Raw genomic sequence first — 17863 nt, 5'->3', positions numbered from 1 at the left:
GATGCTGTTTGCGTGACAGATTTATGAAGCGAAAACGATGTTAAATTTTCTAAAAGAGGACTTTAACACGTTTACGGTAAAAAAGTGTGATTATATTTGCAAATATGGAAACAAAAAGAAAACTTTTTGTAACGCTTCGTTATACATACTTTTTATATTGTGTTATCTTTTTGTCAAGACTTTGGAACAACAGCCGTCCATGCTTTCGTTATTATTCACGTATAGTCAATTCACAAGGTTTGGTTTCCCATTTTAATAACAGGAATTGACAAATCACATTCCGTGAATTTAGCATCTAACCTTAACTTAACACCCTGATCTCCTTTTATTGCATTTATCACCGGAAAATGACATACATAACAAAAAGTATTCCAGGGCCTAAAGTTCAATTTTCTTTTACAATGGTGTCTACAAACATTCACTTGAATGGTTTCTTCTATACTAAACCGTAAAATATCATATTGTACCGAAGATTCTAGAAATCCCGATAGACTTCGAGGTGCCATAAAAGATGCACTTCTTCCGGGAAATATGACATGCTTTGTTCGAGAACATTCTAGAATATTCGAGCGTTCGAGAACTTTTGAGAATGATGGGGTTTGTTATACAGGCTGATTCGAATTCGAGGGTCACCATAAGGATCTCGGAAACTGTAAGACATAGGTAGGTAGTTTAAATTGGGGAAAAAGTATATTTAGATGCAGTTTTGAAACTGAAAAAATTCCGACTACGATCGAAACTATCCTGACAAAAACGAATCGTTTTTAGTTTTTACCGAAGTTATTTCAAAAAGCATTTCAAAATAAATGACACATTATTGTTCCTTTTTTTCCCTCTACAAGATGGTAGTTTTAAATTTTAAGTCTGACGTTCCGTCTCCGATTAACCATCATTTACTTTTTGTGTCAAGATGGCGGAGGGTAAGAGCATTATTTTCTTACTGTACCTATTCTGGATGTCTGAAGAATAGATGTCGGGGTTTTGTATCGTATTAAGTTAGGTTAATTAGGGCTATTTAATTACAACTGCAAATTAAGCATGAGACCATTTTCGGGACGCCAGAAGACGAGTCAGTGGAATTTCAGTGCTCTCGAGAAGAGACCAAGTCCAATTGTTGCGTTTAAAAACATGGTTAAACCAGAAGTCGTATTGAAAGGGGCGGCGGTTAATTAAGAGAGAGTAGAGAAAAAATAAAGAGACGGACTCTGAACCACGTACGTACACATTGAGCAGTTCAGATTAATATTCATTTTTTTCATCGCATCTCGTAAATGAATCATGATTTTTTTAGCAAACATAAAGCAACAGTTGCGGAACAGTTTGTTTGAGATACCGAGACAGTAAATGGGTTTATTCAATATAATAATGCAAAACTGTTTCGGAAACCCCTCACGATCACTTTCCTCAGGTCTACCAATGTATATCAAAATGAAGTATTTAAAAACTCACCAATACCGCAGTTAGAACGGACGTCACTAACCTAAAACAAAAAAGATATATTAAAAAAATAATTTGCACACTGAAACAGCATACACTGGAAAACATAGATTTGCTATCTACAGTCGTTTGCATCATGACCGTTACGTCACTAGTTTATGAATCAATTTCAAATGAGTTCTTTATTGGCTATCACATGTCAACACATAAGCAAGAAAGAGATGGTAACATTGTGAAATAGTCAGACTTTGGTTCACACACTAGTGACGTAAAAGTCATATTTACTGTGGACAACTGTATTTCTGCAGGGGCCGATTTTGGCGATGCGGCCGGAATATTCTGGAACTGAGTCACTTCAAACTTTTACAAACTATGTCTAACGTCTTTCGTATGTACATAAGTGTTAATTAGTTGTTGGTCCTGATCAAAGACTAAATTAATAATCGGAAATATTCACCATTCTGAACGATGATTTAATCTGAAATTCTGACTAGTACTAATACAAATCGTTTTATTAATAAATTACTGTGGAATAATCATGATCAAAAGTTATAGACTGGAAACCAGACTTCTTAATCAAAAGTTATAGACTATAGACACCAATTTCGAAAAAAAAATTCAAAGGGAATCGAAATCAATTCGTACTTTTTCGATCAGACTTCTTAATCTAAAGTTATAGACTAGAAACCAATTTCGAAAAAAAATTCAAAGGGCTGTAACTTTTGAACTAGTAGCCCAATCTTGGAACTGTTTGAAATTATGGATTCTACAAGCCACATTCTATAAGAAAATTTTTTTCCGGGTCGATCTGAGACAATTTTTTTTCGGGGCTCAAAAAAAGGCAGTGTATAACCTTCCTTTTTTACCAAAAATCGACTACACCAAAATTTCTCGGGAAAACACTTTTCTTATTAATTTGGGTGCGTAGAATCCAAATCAATTCGTACTTTTTCGATCAGACTTCTCAATCAAAAGTTGTACACTAGAAACCAATTTCGAAAAAAAATTCAAAGGGCTGTAACTTTTGAACTAGTAGCCCAATCTTGGAACTGTTTGAAATTATGGATTCTACAGGCCACATTCTACAAGAAAATTTTTTTTCCGGGTCGATCTGAGACAATTTTTTTTCGGGGCTCAAAAAAAGGTGGTGTATAACCTTCCTTTTCTACCAAAAATCGACTGCACCAAAATTTCTCGGGAAAACACGTTTTCTTATTAATTTTGGTGCGTAGAATCCAACACAATTCGTACTTTTTCGATCGGGACATCTCAATCAAAACTTATGCACTAGAAACCAATTTCGAAAGAAAATTCAAAGGGCTGTAACTTTTGAACTAGTAGTCCAATCTTGGAACTGTTTGAAATTATGGATTCTACAGGCCACATTCTATAAGAAATTTTTTTTCCAGGGTCGATCTGAGACAATTTTTTTTTCGGGGCTCAAAAAAAGGCAGTGTATAACCTTCCTGTTTTACCAAAAATCGACTACACCAAAATTTCTCGGGAAAACACTTTTTCTTATTAATTTTGGTGCGTAGAATCCAAAACAATTCGTACTTTTTCGATCAGACTTCTCAATCAAAAGTTATAGACTAGAAACCAATTTCGAAAGAAAATTCAAAGGGCTGTAACTTTTGAACTAGTAGCCCAATCTTGGAACTGTTTGAAATTATGGATTCTACAGGCCACATTCTATAAGAAAATTTTTTTTCCGGGTCGATCTGAGACAATTTTTTTTTCGGGGCTCAAAAAAAGGTGGTGTATGACCTTCCTTTTTTACCAAAAATCAACTGCACCAAAATTTCTCGGGAAAACACTTTTTCTTATTAATTTTGGTGCGTAGAATCCAAAACGTTTCGTACTTTTTCGATTAGACGTCTCAATCAAAAGTTATGGGCAAAAAACCAATTTTGACAAAAAATTTAAAGGGCTGTAACTTTTGATCTAGTTGCCCGATCTGGGAACTGTTTGAAATTATGAATTCTACAGGCCACATTCTATTAGAAAATGTTTTTTCCCGGTCGATCTGAGACAATTTTTTGTTCGAGCGTCAAAAAAAGGCAGTGTATAACCTTCCTTTTTTTTACCAAAAATCGACTACACCAAAATTTCTCGGGAAAATACTTTTTCTTATTAATTTGGGTGCGTAGAATCCAAATCAATTCGTACTTTTTCGATCAGACTTCTTAATCAAAAGCAGGGGAATATAATCCATACAATGAATATGTGCCTTGCATTTCAAAATAATGCAGAAATGTATAGAGAATATTTCGTTTTCCATATCCAAATTTAAATTTCAAACACAGGAAAAATCATATGGAAATTCGACAGATGAAAAATGCAATCGTCAGGTTTTGTAGGTATTTGAAAAGCAAAACACTTCAGCTCTAACTATCCATTATAAAAACAGACGCAAAAATATGTTTAAATCTCCCTCTGGCTGCATACAAGAGTATCAAATATCACTTAGTAGATATCTCGTAGAAAATTAGAGGGTAGATTAAAGACGATATTTGGATTCGTGCCAGAAACTTGATCGTATTTATTTACAGATATCACTCCGTCAGCAAGGTGGGTAATTAATAGATTTAGGTAGTCTGTGTTGCTTACATATGCCGCGCTATATACAAGATATTTGTTATGTAGCGAAGTTTACTTGAAGTTGTGTACTTCCATTTTGGGTATTACTAATTGAATTTGTTTAGATGTTGAATTAACGGTAGCAATTTCACAATTGCTTAATTCAAAATGAAGGAATGCCCAACATTCTATACTTCAAAGGATAGCGTTCTGTGTGGGTATACAAAAAAATATTCAAAATTCATCAGCCCTGGCATAATATACATAAATAATTACAACGTAAAATTGTCCACGAAACAGAAAATTGTTTATTTGGCGAACCGAGAGATACTTGTATTGTGGTTTCGTCAATCGATACTTTTAAGATCTGCCTTATTTGTATTCATTTACAGCTGCAAAAGTGGAACGGTCTGGCAGCTTTCGCTGTTTTTATTGCTGCATTTATTATATGACTTTTACAGCTATAGGTACATTTAACTGTAGCGTACAGCACCTGGAAAACATCAAAGATCTATTAAAATATTTGTTTCGTGTAGATCACAGGATTTCTTCTGATACTAAAACTATTCAAATTCGTGAAGCGATTAATTTTCATTTATTAATCAACTTTAAAGGCATCCCTTTTCTTTACATCAAATTTCTTGTCAAGCGAAAAATTTGCCACTCCGCATCCGCTTTTAAACGAATTGTCCTTAGAGCTCAATACAATTCCATTGTAAAAGAAGCAAAAAGAGTATGGTAGCAATGTTATAATCAGTGATTTTCCAACATGGCGGTGCTTATATTCTGAAGAGCCCCATTCCTGAATTAATTAACACCCTGTATAGTGAAAAACACCACCACCAGGACCCACAATTTCCCACCCCTCTCCCTTATTTTTACAAAAATAAATTAATACTTCGGCATTCACGCCGACATTTATAGGTAGGTAAGTAACATACTAAGCTAAAATGGTGATATTAGATCTGAGTAGGTATTCTAAAACAATACTTTTTTAATAATGACTTCATGTACAAGCCCCATCGTTGCCTGAAAGAAGGATGTAAGCGAGCATACATTATCTCTAAATGAAAACAGCGTAATTAGAATTATTAGCACATTGCACTGATATTAAAATGTGTAGTAACGTTGCCATAATAAAGTGAGCATAACCTAAAATTATTAACGACGTTCCATTTACATTAACTTAATAGTAACAAGTTGGGTAAAGTTCACTTGCATAAGCTGCACTTCGTCTAAGTAATTTAATAATAGTTTATGTGATAAAACAAGTGAGTATGAAGCTGTACATGCTATGGGAGAGAATGAGAAGGAACTGTATGCACTTATTACGTAAACATAGAGGTATGCATTACCTTATCGTTCTTATCCTTTTTATAATGAGTTCTAGAAGTGCATGTGTGCAGTCTAGACGTATCCATTAAGGTCTTATTTCCTTTGCTATGTAGAATATTTACGAAGTTTACAATTAGTGAAATAATGTGGAAGTGATTGTTTATTTGTAGCAACTTGCAACGTTCCATTAGAGAACTGCATTATTTTGCATAATAATTTACTATATTAACGCATTAACTTATTATGAGCTACGTGGCACAAAGTTGAAATTTTCAACGATGTGGGTAATTGTGAATTTGGATTCCCAAGGTATATTAGCCAGCGAATATTTAAACGTCGCCTGAAGAAGGTTACAAATGAGAGAGAACCAGTAGAACATGAGTGTAGATATTTCCCCGCCACAATATATTAAAAACAGAGCAAAGCATTGACACTCAGCTGGCATTCGGAAACACGACTTTTGATCCGGCTCATGATACACTGATCCTTGAACTCGTAGAAATCGATTGGCGAAAGTTTGACAACGCTATCTCTTTCCATTTTCGAGTTAGACGAGGAACAGGACAGACAGATAGACCGACAAAACCATTGCATAAGGGGAATTTTTTCTTATGAAAAATTTTCTTAAAAAACCTGAAATTTCCAAATTTGACATTATTTCGAACGAGGGGTTGGGCATGATCTATTTTAAGGGACAAATATTTGCTTCATTGTCTAAAAATTGCCGCCATTTCCCTTAATTTTCCCAAGATTTCTAGCATTACCTTAAATTTCCCCAAATTTACACATTTTTCGGAAGTAAAGTGCAATGAGTAACGTTACTTGCCTATAGAAATCTTTTATTTCCTTACAATTTCCTCTAAATTTCCACCGAATTTCCTTTTATTTCTTCCTAATATTTCCCTAGAATTTTCCCATTCCTTTGTAATTTCCTCATTTTTCCTAATATTTCCCCAGAATTTTCTCTAGTTTCTTCCATTACCTGCATATTTCCCAGCCATTTCCTACATGAGAAACAAGACTTTCCCTCGTGGTCAACCCCTCGGGTTTGGTCACAACTTATTTTAGGGGACAAAGATCTCCCTCATTACCTAAAAATTGCCACAATTTCCCCAACATTTCTAGTATTTCCTAAACAATTTCCTCTGGATATCGTTGGAATTTCCACTAGATTTCCTTCGACTTTGACAAAATGTTCTAAAATTTCCTCATTCATTTAAAATTTTCTCTATTTCCCCAAAATTTCCTCTTATTTCATCCACTTCCTACATATTTCCCAAATATTTCCTCGACATTTTCTGTGAGGGACAAGAATTTCCCTCGCAATCGACCCCTCGATTTTGAACGTCATATGAAAGCTACGCTAAAAACGTAGAAATTTGCAGTAGCCTACTATGATAAATCGTTTTTGCAATATTTCAAGACGCCATCTTGTAATTTGTGACGTCATTCCCTTACTATTTTTTTGGACCAAGGATTCACGGTTATGTAACTAAAGAGTGACCTTTATGGTGGACGATCGTGCCCTGGGATTTCCCACACGAAAAAAGTCGTGGCCTTGGTGAAGGGAATTCCCCGAAACAAACGATAAAAAGATTTAAAGTTAATTAGAAATTGGATGATTCCTGTATCATTTCTTCAGAACTTCAGAAAATTTTCAGTTTTTTAATTTGATTATCCTGTTGCTTTTGATCGGTGAAAATAATTCGTGGACTGGCGATCTGTTTGATCTATTCTTTTTGCGGATTTCATTGAATTAATTTAATTATTTCTATGAAATTAAGACTTTGATTTTGAACAATTAATTAATTATATATTAATCGACAATGATCCACCTTAACCTAGATACAAACCAAGCGAGACATTATCTAAAACAAGAGCCCATATTAATTAAACCAAGATACAAACCACACTAAGCTAGAATAAGAACCCATTTTACTTTATACAGGACAAGAACCACTCAATTGCAAGGTTAACCTGATATTCGTATGCGTTTGGGGAATCAATCAATTTCAGCTAGTAACTGGCTATTTTCAGACCAGTTGTATCAGTTTCTCTCATTATCTCTATCGGTTATAGGACAATACTTTTTCATAATTGTTAAACAACACATGGTATTAGAGTTCGTGTTTTATTTAAATTCCAAATTTATATTGGATATTCTTACGCCATCTATGTATTTCCCCTGAAAGTCCATTTAGTTTAGATGTAGCTGGTTGATTACTACAGGTTTCATTCACAATAGTTCTTTATTTTCCCGCAAGAGGTCGTGCAGATGTTTCCGTGGTTAATATTTTCTTCTGCGTGCGCACTAGTATTACTATTCCCTGTATAGAACAGATTCGATCCTTTACTTGTAAACGATACATGTCATATTTTTTTCTTCGACTTTGCGTCGTGCTTTTTTAAAAGGGTTTTTAATGGGAGTATGATATTTTGGTGAATTTTTTCTTTTGTGATTTGTTTTCTATGTTTCATTAAAACGGTTTGGCGGATATATTTACATATTGGTTTTCGATACAATCGAATTGTAATTACTACATTTGTTTGAATAGTCATTTAACCATCATATATCCGTTTTTTCTGCAGAATCCTGTTTTAATATTGATAATTTCCTGACTACGAATTGTGCCCTTTCTGCTAAAAATTGAGTTATATTTAAATGCGCGTATATTATTCCACATATCATTTATATGCTTTCACAAATCAAAAATAATTATTCCAATAGTAAAACTCCAATGTTTTTCATTTTTATGGAGTCATTAACATAGTCCAGAACAAGAACAAAATGGTAAAAGAAAACGGTAAGTACATCCCCAATGGTAGAAATGTGGAATAGAGCTCCATTTTCGAAGAAATTAAGCTGCCCATTTGATTACTTTAATGCGTACCTCCAATAATTATAGAAAATCCGTCAAATTACGGAATCCTGTACCTTCATCTTGATTTTATGCTTTACGAAAAGATCACTCTAAAAAACAATGCCATAAGTTACCACGAAGTACATTTATAAAGATGATATGCCCATTCCGTCCCGGATAAAACAAAATTATTGATGGCCCAAATATTTCATGCGGAACACGAAATTCTACCTGTGAATGAATTGGAATTCGTTCAACGAATCAAATTCATATTTAGAGAAAACGCAAGAAGTGGAAAATATATGATGCGGAATGAAGATCGCTGTAGCAAGGTAGGTAAATCATTCAACTTTAAGCTCTTGTTTTTTTCTGAGTCAATATTCGCCGCTCGTACAATAATTAACTATCCGAAATGGTAATTGCAAATTTTAAAGAAGAAATAAATGACCCTAAAGCATTTGTCGTCCTTAATATTTGCATTTTAAAGCTCGCATAGGAAAAGAAATGAAGAAAAAGGAGACGGATTAACTTATCCTACGTCAGTTCTCCATTCTCATAAGGAAAAAGCGACAAATCAGCAAGCTCTCGTTTGTCTGCGCTATTATTTCCTTTTCCAATTATACACGCGGACGTAAACGGGACATGTAATATATATCTCGTAAGCTCTTTGGGAAAAACTAGCGACGTAGAGGCAAACGGTAATAATTTAGAAGTTCACTTAGCGTAACGCTTATGTAGTATCGCATATACACACGGAAAGAGGGAGAGACAAAGAGAAAAAGGTCGTTTTTCAATAACCGTCCACGATCGAAATAAATCCAGTCGTCTGATTTAAGCAGAAAATAATAGTAAACACAGTTTTCGGCCCTTTTTTCTGCTCACCCTTTTTGGTTAATAGCCTCAGGTTGAATTTCCCTATGTGCTTCTCACCCCGAATCATTTACACAATTTCTGCACAAAAAAGAACTTTTTTCCGAAACGAAAAAAAGCGGGAATCGCAAAACGTCAAGAGCGCAATTATCCAAATTAACAATTTGGATTTGAACATGGCGGCCGGCGTGACTAAAATTAGTGTAAATGGAAATTATGCCCAAAAGGAAAGTCGCGCGGCATAATTTGGCCTATGGTCCATTCGAACAGATGGCTCGGATGAGCTAATCTACTTATTAAGTTTGTATGTGGTTTAATTCTCTGATGGCTAACTAGGGATGAAATTTTCATTAAAATTCTGTTCTTGGTACATAATAATTGCGGAATCCGCAAGCGTAAATTATATAAACGAATTGGCATTGCAACTCATCGTTAAGTTGAATATTATTTAATTAAAAAGTTTATATTTTACGTAAACTAATTAACTAATATGCGCGTGATCCGTTGATATACGATATGTTTAGTTAATTAAACTTTTGCGATGGGAATTATTGATGGCAATACAGTAAGAACAGAAAATAGAATAAAATGAAGATTTTCGTGTAATAGAATAGTTGAATTGTTGAACAAGTGTTTGCATACGACCAAAAAATGTTATTGTCAGAATCTCTTTTCTCTATGTTGGCTATTTCTTCATTAAAGGTAAAATGGTTACCTATGACTATTTTATGGGATACTTCTACAAAGGCTCTGAGAAGTTTCTAGGTCTCTGATATGATTGCAAGGAAAATTGTAAGAGTATTTTAAATTGTAAGTAATTGTTTTGTTTATTTGCTGTTGATTTAATAGTTGATTGTTATCATAAATTTGAATTGGCAGGGCCTTTGTCTAAAACGCACTAATTGTGAATGAGCTAGCCGTTAAGCACAGTTTTGTTTTGTTTTATGTGGAGCGGAAAATATTGAATTGAAATATAAAAGGGGCAAACCCTCTGGCCTCGTTGGTTTGCCTGTCACAGATGCGATTTGGAGAAACGGACGGGGTATGTGAATGAGAATCATTCCTCCTGAGCTGTAGAAGCGACTCAGTAGGCTTCTTGACTGGTTTTTCTCAGACCTGACCCCCTGTGTTCGAAAATGTTGGCTAGCCAAAAGAAAGCCTCACAAAGACCTTCAAATGGTCGTGATTGAGGTCCATAGAATTAATCCTTCGAGATTACTATTTTCTTGTTCAGTTCAAAGACTCTATTTTAATTGTAAGTTATAGAACTCAGTCCTAGAACCGCCTTCGCTTGGCCCAGAAGTCAAGTAATCAAATCAAGGTTATATTTCTACTCCTTCCTCTTCTTTTATGCTCGAGTACAAATTACTTTATTATCATGTTATACGCCTTTCAAGTTTTTTATGACTATACAAGACAATGGTATTTTGCCACGATCTTATTTCGACACATAAATGTTGCGGTAGCAATGTCTAACGTCTGACACTCTGTAAATCGTATACAAAAACCGTAATACTCAATAAGAATCCAATTCAATTTACGTTAACAGATTATAATATTAGAATATCAGAATTAGAAATACCGTAGCGATTCACAAGCTAATATTCTCCTAAAAGGTTTCGTAACACTTGCGGTTAAACAGGAACAATAAATCTCCAGGTGTACATTTTTCGAAGAAGGTAATGTAGTAATTTATCACGTAACGTCGCGAATATCAATCTTACTAAGATGGTGGCCCCATATAAAAATACAGTGTCATCTAGTACTGCTTCGCTTTAAATGGAAATAGGTAGATAATAACGAAAAAGTAATCCAGAAGAGGAAATTAGGACAAAACTATGAAAAAACAATGACAGAAGCATGAGGGAACAGTAAGAGAACATAAAGCCCTTATTAAGAATAATGTTAAGTCATACACTTTAAATACCTCACAATAATTACTTGCAAATATAAATCTGCTAAGCGTACTCAATGAAGCAGCCACAATACATCAGATATAGAGAAAGAAAGATGGTGATATCCATTACACAAACCCCTTTTCAGATAGACAACAAGTCAAGTCATCGAGAAAATTTGAAACCAGCCATTGTGAGGAAGGATCTTTTCTGCTCGAAAAAATACAACTGTATGCAAAACCAAATTAAAGAAGGGATCAAATTGTGTAGCAAGGTACAAGGCGTGAGCTCTAGCGACAAGAGAATGAAGTCAGGTCAATGAAACCGATAGCCAAATCCAGAAATCATGGAACCGCGAAAGATCAAAGTGAACTAATGGTGAGCTAGCAAGTGTAATGCAATAGCACTAATTATAAAGACGAAATATGATATAAATCCCAGACATCTGAGATATTTGACAGCAGATTTCTTTAGTGTTAACGTTCATAGGCGTAGCATAATATTGAATCACGAATTAGAATTTATCTCTACCTAACCACCACCAGCTACCGGCGTGAATTGTAAATTTAAGAAACCGGCGGTTTATCCAAACATATATATGTATACTGTATAAAGTTTAATTTATTGCCACTTTCCATTTCTTGTAAAATAACGCACTGCGAAAAAGGGTAAAAATGATTTCGGAGGTTTACTTAAATATACCACCAACATTATAAATTTAAATTATGTTTGAAGAATCGCAATTTATTAAGTGGCCCCCTCGTCTTTACGCTACCTTAACGTATATGAAAATAAACAGACAGAACTAACAATAACAAAAGCAAATAACGCAAATTCAGACAGTGTTTGCATTTAACTGAATATCTAATTACATTTACATCCTAGTTAAACAAACTGTAACTTGATATTACAAGTTGTTTTTTTACCTTGTTCGTTTCAAACTTGAAAATCTTGGAGATCGCCTTTATTTATTATGTGCAGCGTTTAAATCTTTAATTACATTTAGATCAATTTTCCAGTTCAGTCGAGATTTGCGTATTAAAAAATTTATTGGTGCTCTTACTTGAACAATCGAGAAATTTCACCGTTCCAGGGCATAAAACAATTATAAAATTTTGTATGAGGTTATAAATCATTTACAGCTGCAGCGCGGCCAAAATAAATTGTACTCGTAGGACGTAATTGCTTTGCGTAATGTCCTTCCTTATGCGGTGTATAAACCACATAGAGAGCCACCGTTTCATTATATGTATATCTTAATTAAGAATTAAGCAGCTAATATTTTCGGCATAAAAACGAATTCCTCCCGTATTATGGCGTGCATAAAACAGTCTGTATCATTTCTGGCCGAGAAATATATTATGGATTCTGACAGGTTCGTTATCAATGCGGAATCCGATTTGCATTGTGTTGTGTAGGAAACAGTAACCGTGAAATCCAAGCCCGTATAGAGTAATTCACGTCCATTTACGCATAATAACGGTGGCTTGTGGTGTCAGCTAGAACGAAATATTATCCGGTCACTCATTTCAAACATAACACACAACCCCTATATATAGGTACACCCGTGCAAGGTAGGCATGTGTATCAATACTACTGAGAACAACGACGACGCTCGAATACCCATTGTTCCATTGTGCTACAAATGACATTTGCTATAACCATTATTATAACCCGAAACACATATGAAATCGAAAATTTCGATATAGTAAAAGTAGTAATTAAGCTTTTATTGAAATTGGATTTGGAGGAATTTGTATACATTTTTGTGGCATTCAATAACCAAATTAATTCTCGAAGAGATTAAGATCACCTTTTCCGTCTTTTACTCCAAATCCAGATTGTACAGCTTAGGAGAGCGCTTAGCGCCAGTAATTAGTTTACTTCATTGAAAAATTCGAGAATCAAAGAATTAGTACACCGCCGAACTGTATGAAAGCTTATAGTCCATTGGACTTTGGTAATCCCATTCTTCTAAATGGAAAATAATTAATGTCGATTGCATCAAAAATTATTCGTGGAGCTTAAGTGAAAATGTCTTTAAAACAAAAAATAGAAACAAGTTGTCAATCAGCATAAGATGCATGATGAAAGCTCATTTTTGGTAATAATACAGATCAGTATTTTATTAGCAAAGTTTAAAATTATCCATCTCACGAGTAATCTATTTTGAAGTCTTAACTTTTATAATTGCTGAGATCTCAGCCAGCCAACCACGAGTATAATAGTGTATTTTTTTTTCAAAAATCGTGATTGTTTCAACTAACACTATTTAATGAACTTTTTTCGTTCAAGAGAAAAATTATGTTCCGTGAAGTTAGCCACTCGAATTCCGAATTTTTATTCAATTTGCCGCTTACTAATTAGTAAGTTATTAGTAAGTAATTGTAAGCCAAGAATCTAAATTTGTAAATGAATTTTTGAATTTATATTTTAGAAAAAACAAATTTGCGGCTAAATTCTCGGCAGCCCCATTATCTTCCAATATAAAAATTCTAGTACCATCATTAATTAGTAAGTCATTTGTAAGAATTTATAATCAAGTTGCAAATATTTGTAATCTCTTAAATTACAACAAAATTTTGTGCGGCTAACTTCTTGGGACTTTAAAGAACGATATTTTTGATTTAACTAATATTTAGTAAGTGATTTGTAACAATTCGTAAGCATAATCTCAAAATTGCCACTTTATTAGTACTTACAGTCCAAATTACGCTCTGGGAGCTAACTTCACGAATGTCCCAGAACATAGAGAAACAGTTTAAATTGTTTGCATCTTTAAATAGTAATTAGTAAGTCGTACGTATTAATTTATAAGCATTATCTCATTTTTTGTAACCCAATCACAATGACGCAAACTTAAATTTAAGTATGTCCATAAACATGCACACAGATTTCAAATTAAGCTTTAATTTGATGTTTACGAATTACTCGAAGTAATAATACTAATAAAGTATTAATTAAGTATCTCACTTTGCAAGCGAATTTCCCAATTCTGGGACAGCATCTAGATTGCATTATGAATATTTTGGTTGAATTAATATAATTAGTGTGACCGAAATGGCTAAATTTGGTTGTATTTCTAAATAGGAAATTAAGTTACTTTATTACTACTTATTTAGAATCCATAATGCGTTCTTGTGGGGCTAAGTTCACGAATGTCTCAAAGCAGGGAAATGGTTAAACCTATTTGTATTTCTAAGTAATAATTAGTACTTAAGTCGAATTTGCTAATTTGTAAGTATAATTTCATAATTTGTAATTCACTTACTTTACCTAGACTCCAAAATGCGTTCTGCTGATGGGTCCAATCTCGCGACCGTTTCAACACATAGAGAAGTGGTGAAATCTATTTTTATTTGTATTTCTAAGCAATAATTAGTAAGTCCAAATTTGTAATTATAGTTTCATAATAATAATGGGTTAAATGTGTTCGTAGTACATAGTGCGCAGGTAATAGTAATAATGTGAATAAAAATAACACAGGGTGAGTTTTTTCCGATGTTTAGTATGGGGGATCTCGTAAACCGTAAGAGATACAAAGTCGATTAAATGGGAAAAGAATTGCAGAATTTTAGTAATTTGTATTACTTTTCCCTTGTAGTACTACAAATAATGAAGTTATGACCAAAACACCGAAAAAGTTAATTTTCGAAATTGCGCTGAAGTTCTTTTATTTTCAAAGATATTAAAAAATAATTTTAGCAAACCCTTAGAAATTTTTTCTCATCTTTGTGATGGTGCTAAAATTAAATTTTTATGACCTGTGGGTTTCGAAGTGAAGCTTTAAATATAATTAAATCGCGGTTGTATTTATGCATAATGCTCACAAATTTCCTTTCGTCACCATTTTCATCAGAGCTGGGCAAAATACTTTTAAAAGTATTTGAATACTAAATAGTAAATACTTTAGACAAATCAAAAGTATTTCAATACTAAATACTTTTACGTCCAGCACAAGCAAATACTAAATACAGATACTTTGAAAAGTATTCAAATACTTTCAAAAATAAGTATTCAAATACTTTAGAATGTATTTGAATACTTTCAAAGGTATTTGAATACTATAAAAAGTATTCGAATACTTCGAAAAGTATTCGAATACAGTAAAAAGTATTCAAATACCTTAAAAATTTAAAATAGTACTAGATAAAAGTCTTAATACTACTTAAAAAATGTCAAGTTATACTTTGTATGGGGGCTACATGGAAGAACAGCGTTTTGTGCGCTGAATGTAGTCCCTTTACCTGAGGTTAGCTTTTTTTTTTATATATTTCTATTGTTATATACAAATTTAAGGGGAGTAAAAGCGTTATTATTATTATATAGGAGGTACCAGAACCTTTCTTATATCAGTTATATCCTTAAGAACATGTGTACCGGTTTTCAAAGCGATCGTATGTCTTGCACATGACACGTGCACCTTTCTGAAATTAATCCTAGCAATTTTGAAACAGATTCTTTTTTGTCCGTCCGTCTGTCCGTGTGCATGATAACTTGTGTAGAAACGTGCGATCGCTTTGAAAATTGGTACACATGGTCTTAAGGATATAAGAAAGGTCCCTATTGTTTTTAAGTTACGTAGACTATCGGGTCAAAAAGTTTCACTACAGGATCGTTCGGTATTCAGTTGTATAGGATTTTTATATTTGATTTTGTGATAATGGAAACTTCCCCTAAACATTTCCAAATAGTTCTCAATTATTTGATAAAGTATTCAAATACTATGCGAAGTATTCGAGTACTTCTCAAAGTATTCAAATACCTTGATAAGTATTCGTATACTAAATATTTGCGGAAGTATTTGAGTTACAAATACAAATACTGCTTCCATAAAAGTATTTAATTACAAAGTATTTGAATACTAAAATGTATTTACAAAATCGAATACTGCCCAGCTCTGGTTTTCATATTATTTTTATGTACTTAAGTCCAATGGGGCTGATTTCTACTTCACGTCAGGCAGTTTACCATTGGATTACAGCAACAGTGCGTCTGCTCACTCGAATTTTTTATCTGTCAATATTTTTGATATTTTGACGTACAATCCAGTGGCGTAATCAAAAATAAATTTTACATCACCGTTTCTAAGATTTGACCCAAGATTGGTATTTAAATGCTACACCCTGTATATCTGCACTGGCGTATCACAACCTACATTTTTTATTTTAGTCATGAAAATTAATAAAAATCTTGTTTCAATTTCAATTTTATATTATTCAGCAAAATTTAGAGTGTAAGCAACATCACCTTAAATGACACAATTTTGTACGTTTTATATTTCAGCTAAGGTCTGATGATGAATCTTAGATTCGAAATCAATTACCTACAGTAAATTATAAATTAAATTATTTGAAAAAAATATTCGTTTTTAATCTACATTAAAAACTTGTTATTTACTGTTTTTAAATAGTAGTAGACCATGGATTCGTACAGATTTTGTTTTGTTTATGTATCCATGGTGATCCAAGGCAGTTGTTATTTACTGTTTTTAAATAGTAGTAGACCATGGATTCGTACAGATTTTGTTTTGTTTATTGTATCCATGGTGATCCAAGGCAATCGATACCAATAAAAAAAATGGCTAACTGTTCAAACATGGCATTTGAAAGGTTTGAAAAATATAATATACTATGCGATCAAAAATGAGTTGCTATCGAGTCGCCTTTGAAATTTTTTTTTACATGGAAAATCGTATTTAACTTGAACTTCCAAAGGCAACTCGCCAGCAACTTTTTTTTGATCGCCCGTTATTATATTGTTGTGGAAACTGCAGGAGTGTTTTGTTTCTCTGGGTTGAAATAATGCCAAAGACGAGAGCGGGCCACCCTGTGCCCTGTGGTAAAAATTTACATGTTGTCGACGTAATTTTCGGTCTACACATTTGAAATATATAGCATTCAGGACATCCCGTATGGAAAATGTTTCAATTTATTTAATATGACTTGAGGGAATTTTGTTCAAAAAGACACATACTGGTAAAATTGTCATTGTAATGTTAGTTTTTGTTTTTAATTGTAAATTTAGTAATTGTTTAAGTCATGTAAGTTTGTTCGTTAAGTCTCATAAATTTTATAGCGCATAAATAATCGTAATGTCGACGTATAAATTAATTGGCTTTATTTACTAACAACGCCATGTGCGAGATAAGGAAGCGGCGTTTCCGATTGATCGGATAAGTGGAGGAGACTTGAACTTTATGTACGACGAAGGAGAAATAAACGAAGCTGTTTTTCTTAAGGCCCTTTACACGTGTATATCGGTTAGTCGATTGTTTTTGTATGAGGCTAAAGCGGTTGTCTCACCGTAATGCTGTTTGTGGGTCGATTAAAAGAATTTTTACTGGGTGGCTTTAGATTTTACACTTCAGAGCTCACCATACCTCTCATTTCAACGACAAAAGCAAACATTCACATTCGCATCAACTTGCACTCACCCAACGCACCGATGAACATTCAGTCAGTCCGACAACCACAAATGGTTCTAATGATCGTAAATAATAAAAAAAAGTTCTAGTCAAACAGTTGCAACGGTGGCTTTATTTCAGAAATGAAATGTATGAAAGTCCATTACGGATGTAAAACCAAAGTTTGTATAATATAATAATAATAATAAGAAGACACTGCAGAACCTTGATTTTTACAACCAGAAAAACTATACTTTACATATTCTAAAACCCAAACCGAAAGCCCTCGTTACACGATACCGAAAAAAAAATTTGTTTAGCGCTCAAAATTGTTTACCAAGCGAATTATTTTACACGTCAAATATATAGGGCAACTAAGAATCAAACGCTGCAAAGAAACTTTTGTGTTGAGCACGGCAGTAATATCCGTTTGGGTGACATGTATGGCTACATTCGAGTCAACATTGTATTAAATGTCT

The 17863-nt window shown here is 33.5% G+C and overlaps 1 protein-coding gene across 1 annotated transcript in view; it reads right to left on the bottom strand.

Moving 5' to 3' along the window:
- Nucleotides 1–1431: 1431 nt before the first annotated feature.
- Nucleotides 1432–17863, bottom strand: part of LOC116166355 (fat-like cadherin-related tumor suppressor homolog) — a 288265-nt gene continuing 271833 nt past the window's right edge. The window contains exon 6 of the mRNA XM_031481312.1: nt 1432–1480. Within this exon, the coding sequence (XP_031337172.1) occupies nt 1476–1480 (5 nt within the window). The 3' untranslated portion in view covers nt 1432–1475. The remainder of the gene's footprint in view (nt 1481–17863) is intronic.

The sequence above is a fragment of the Photinus pyralis genome, unplaced genomic scaffold (assembly GCF_008802855.1).
Source record: "Photinus pyralis isolate 1611_PpyrPB1 unplaced genomic scaffold, Ppyr1.3 Ppyr1.4_LG3b, whole genome shotgun sequence".
NCBI classification, from domain to species: Eukaryota; Metazoa; Arthropoda; class Insecta; order Coleoptera; family Lampyridae; genus Photinus; species Photinus pyralis.
The sequence above is the reverse complement of the archived record's forward strand: the minus strand, read 5'-3'. Positions and strand labels throughout refer to the sequence as shown.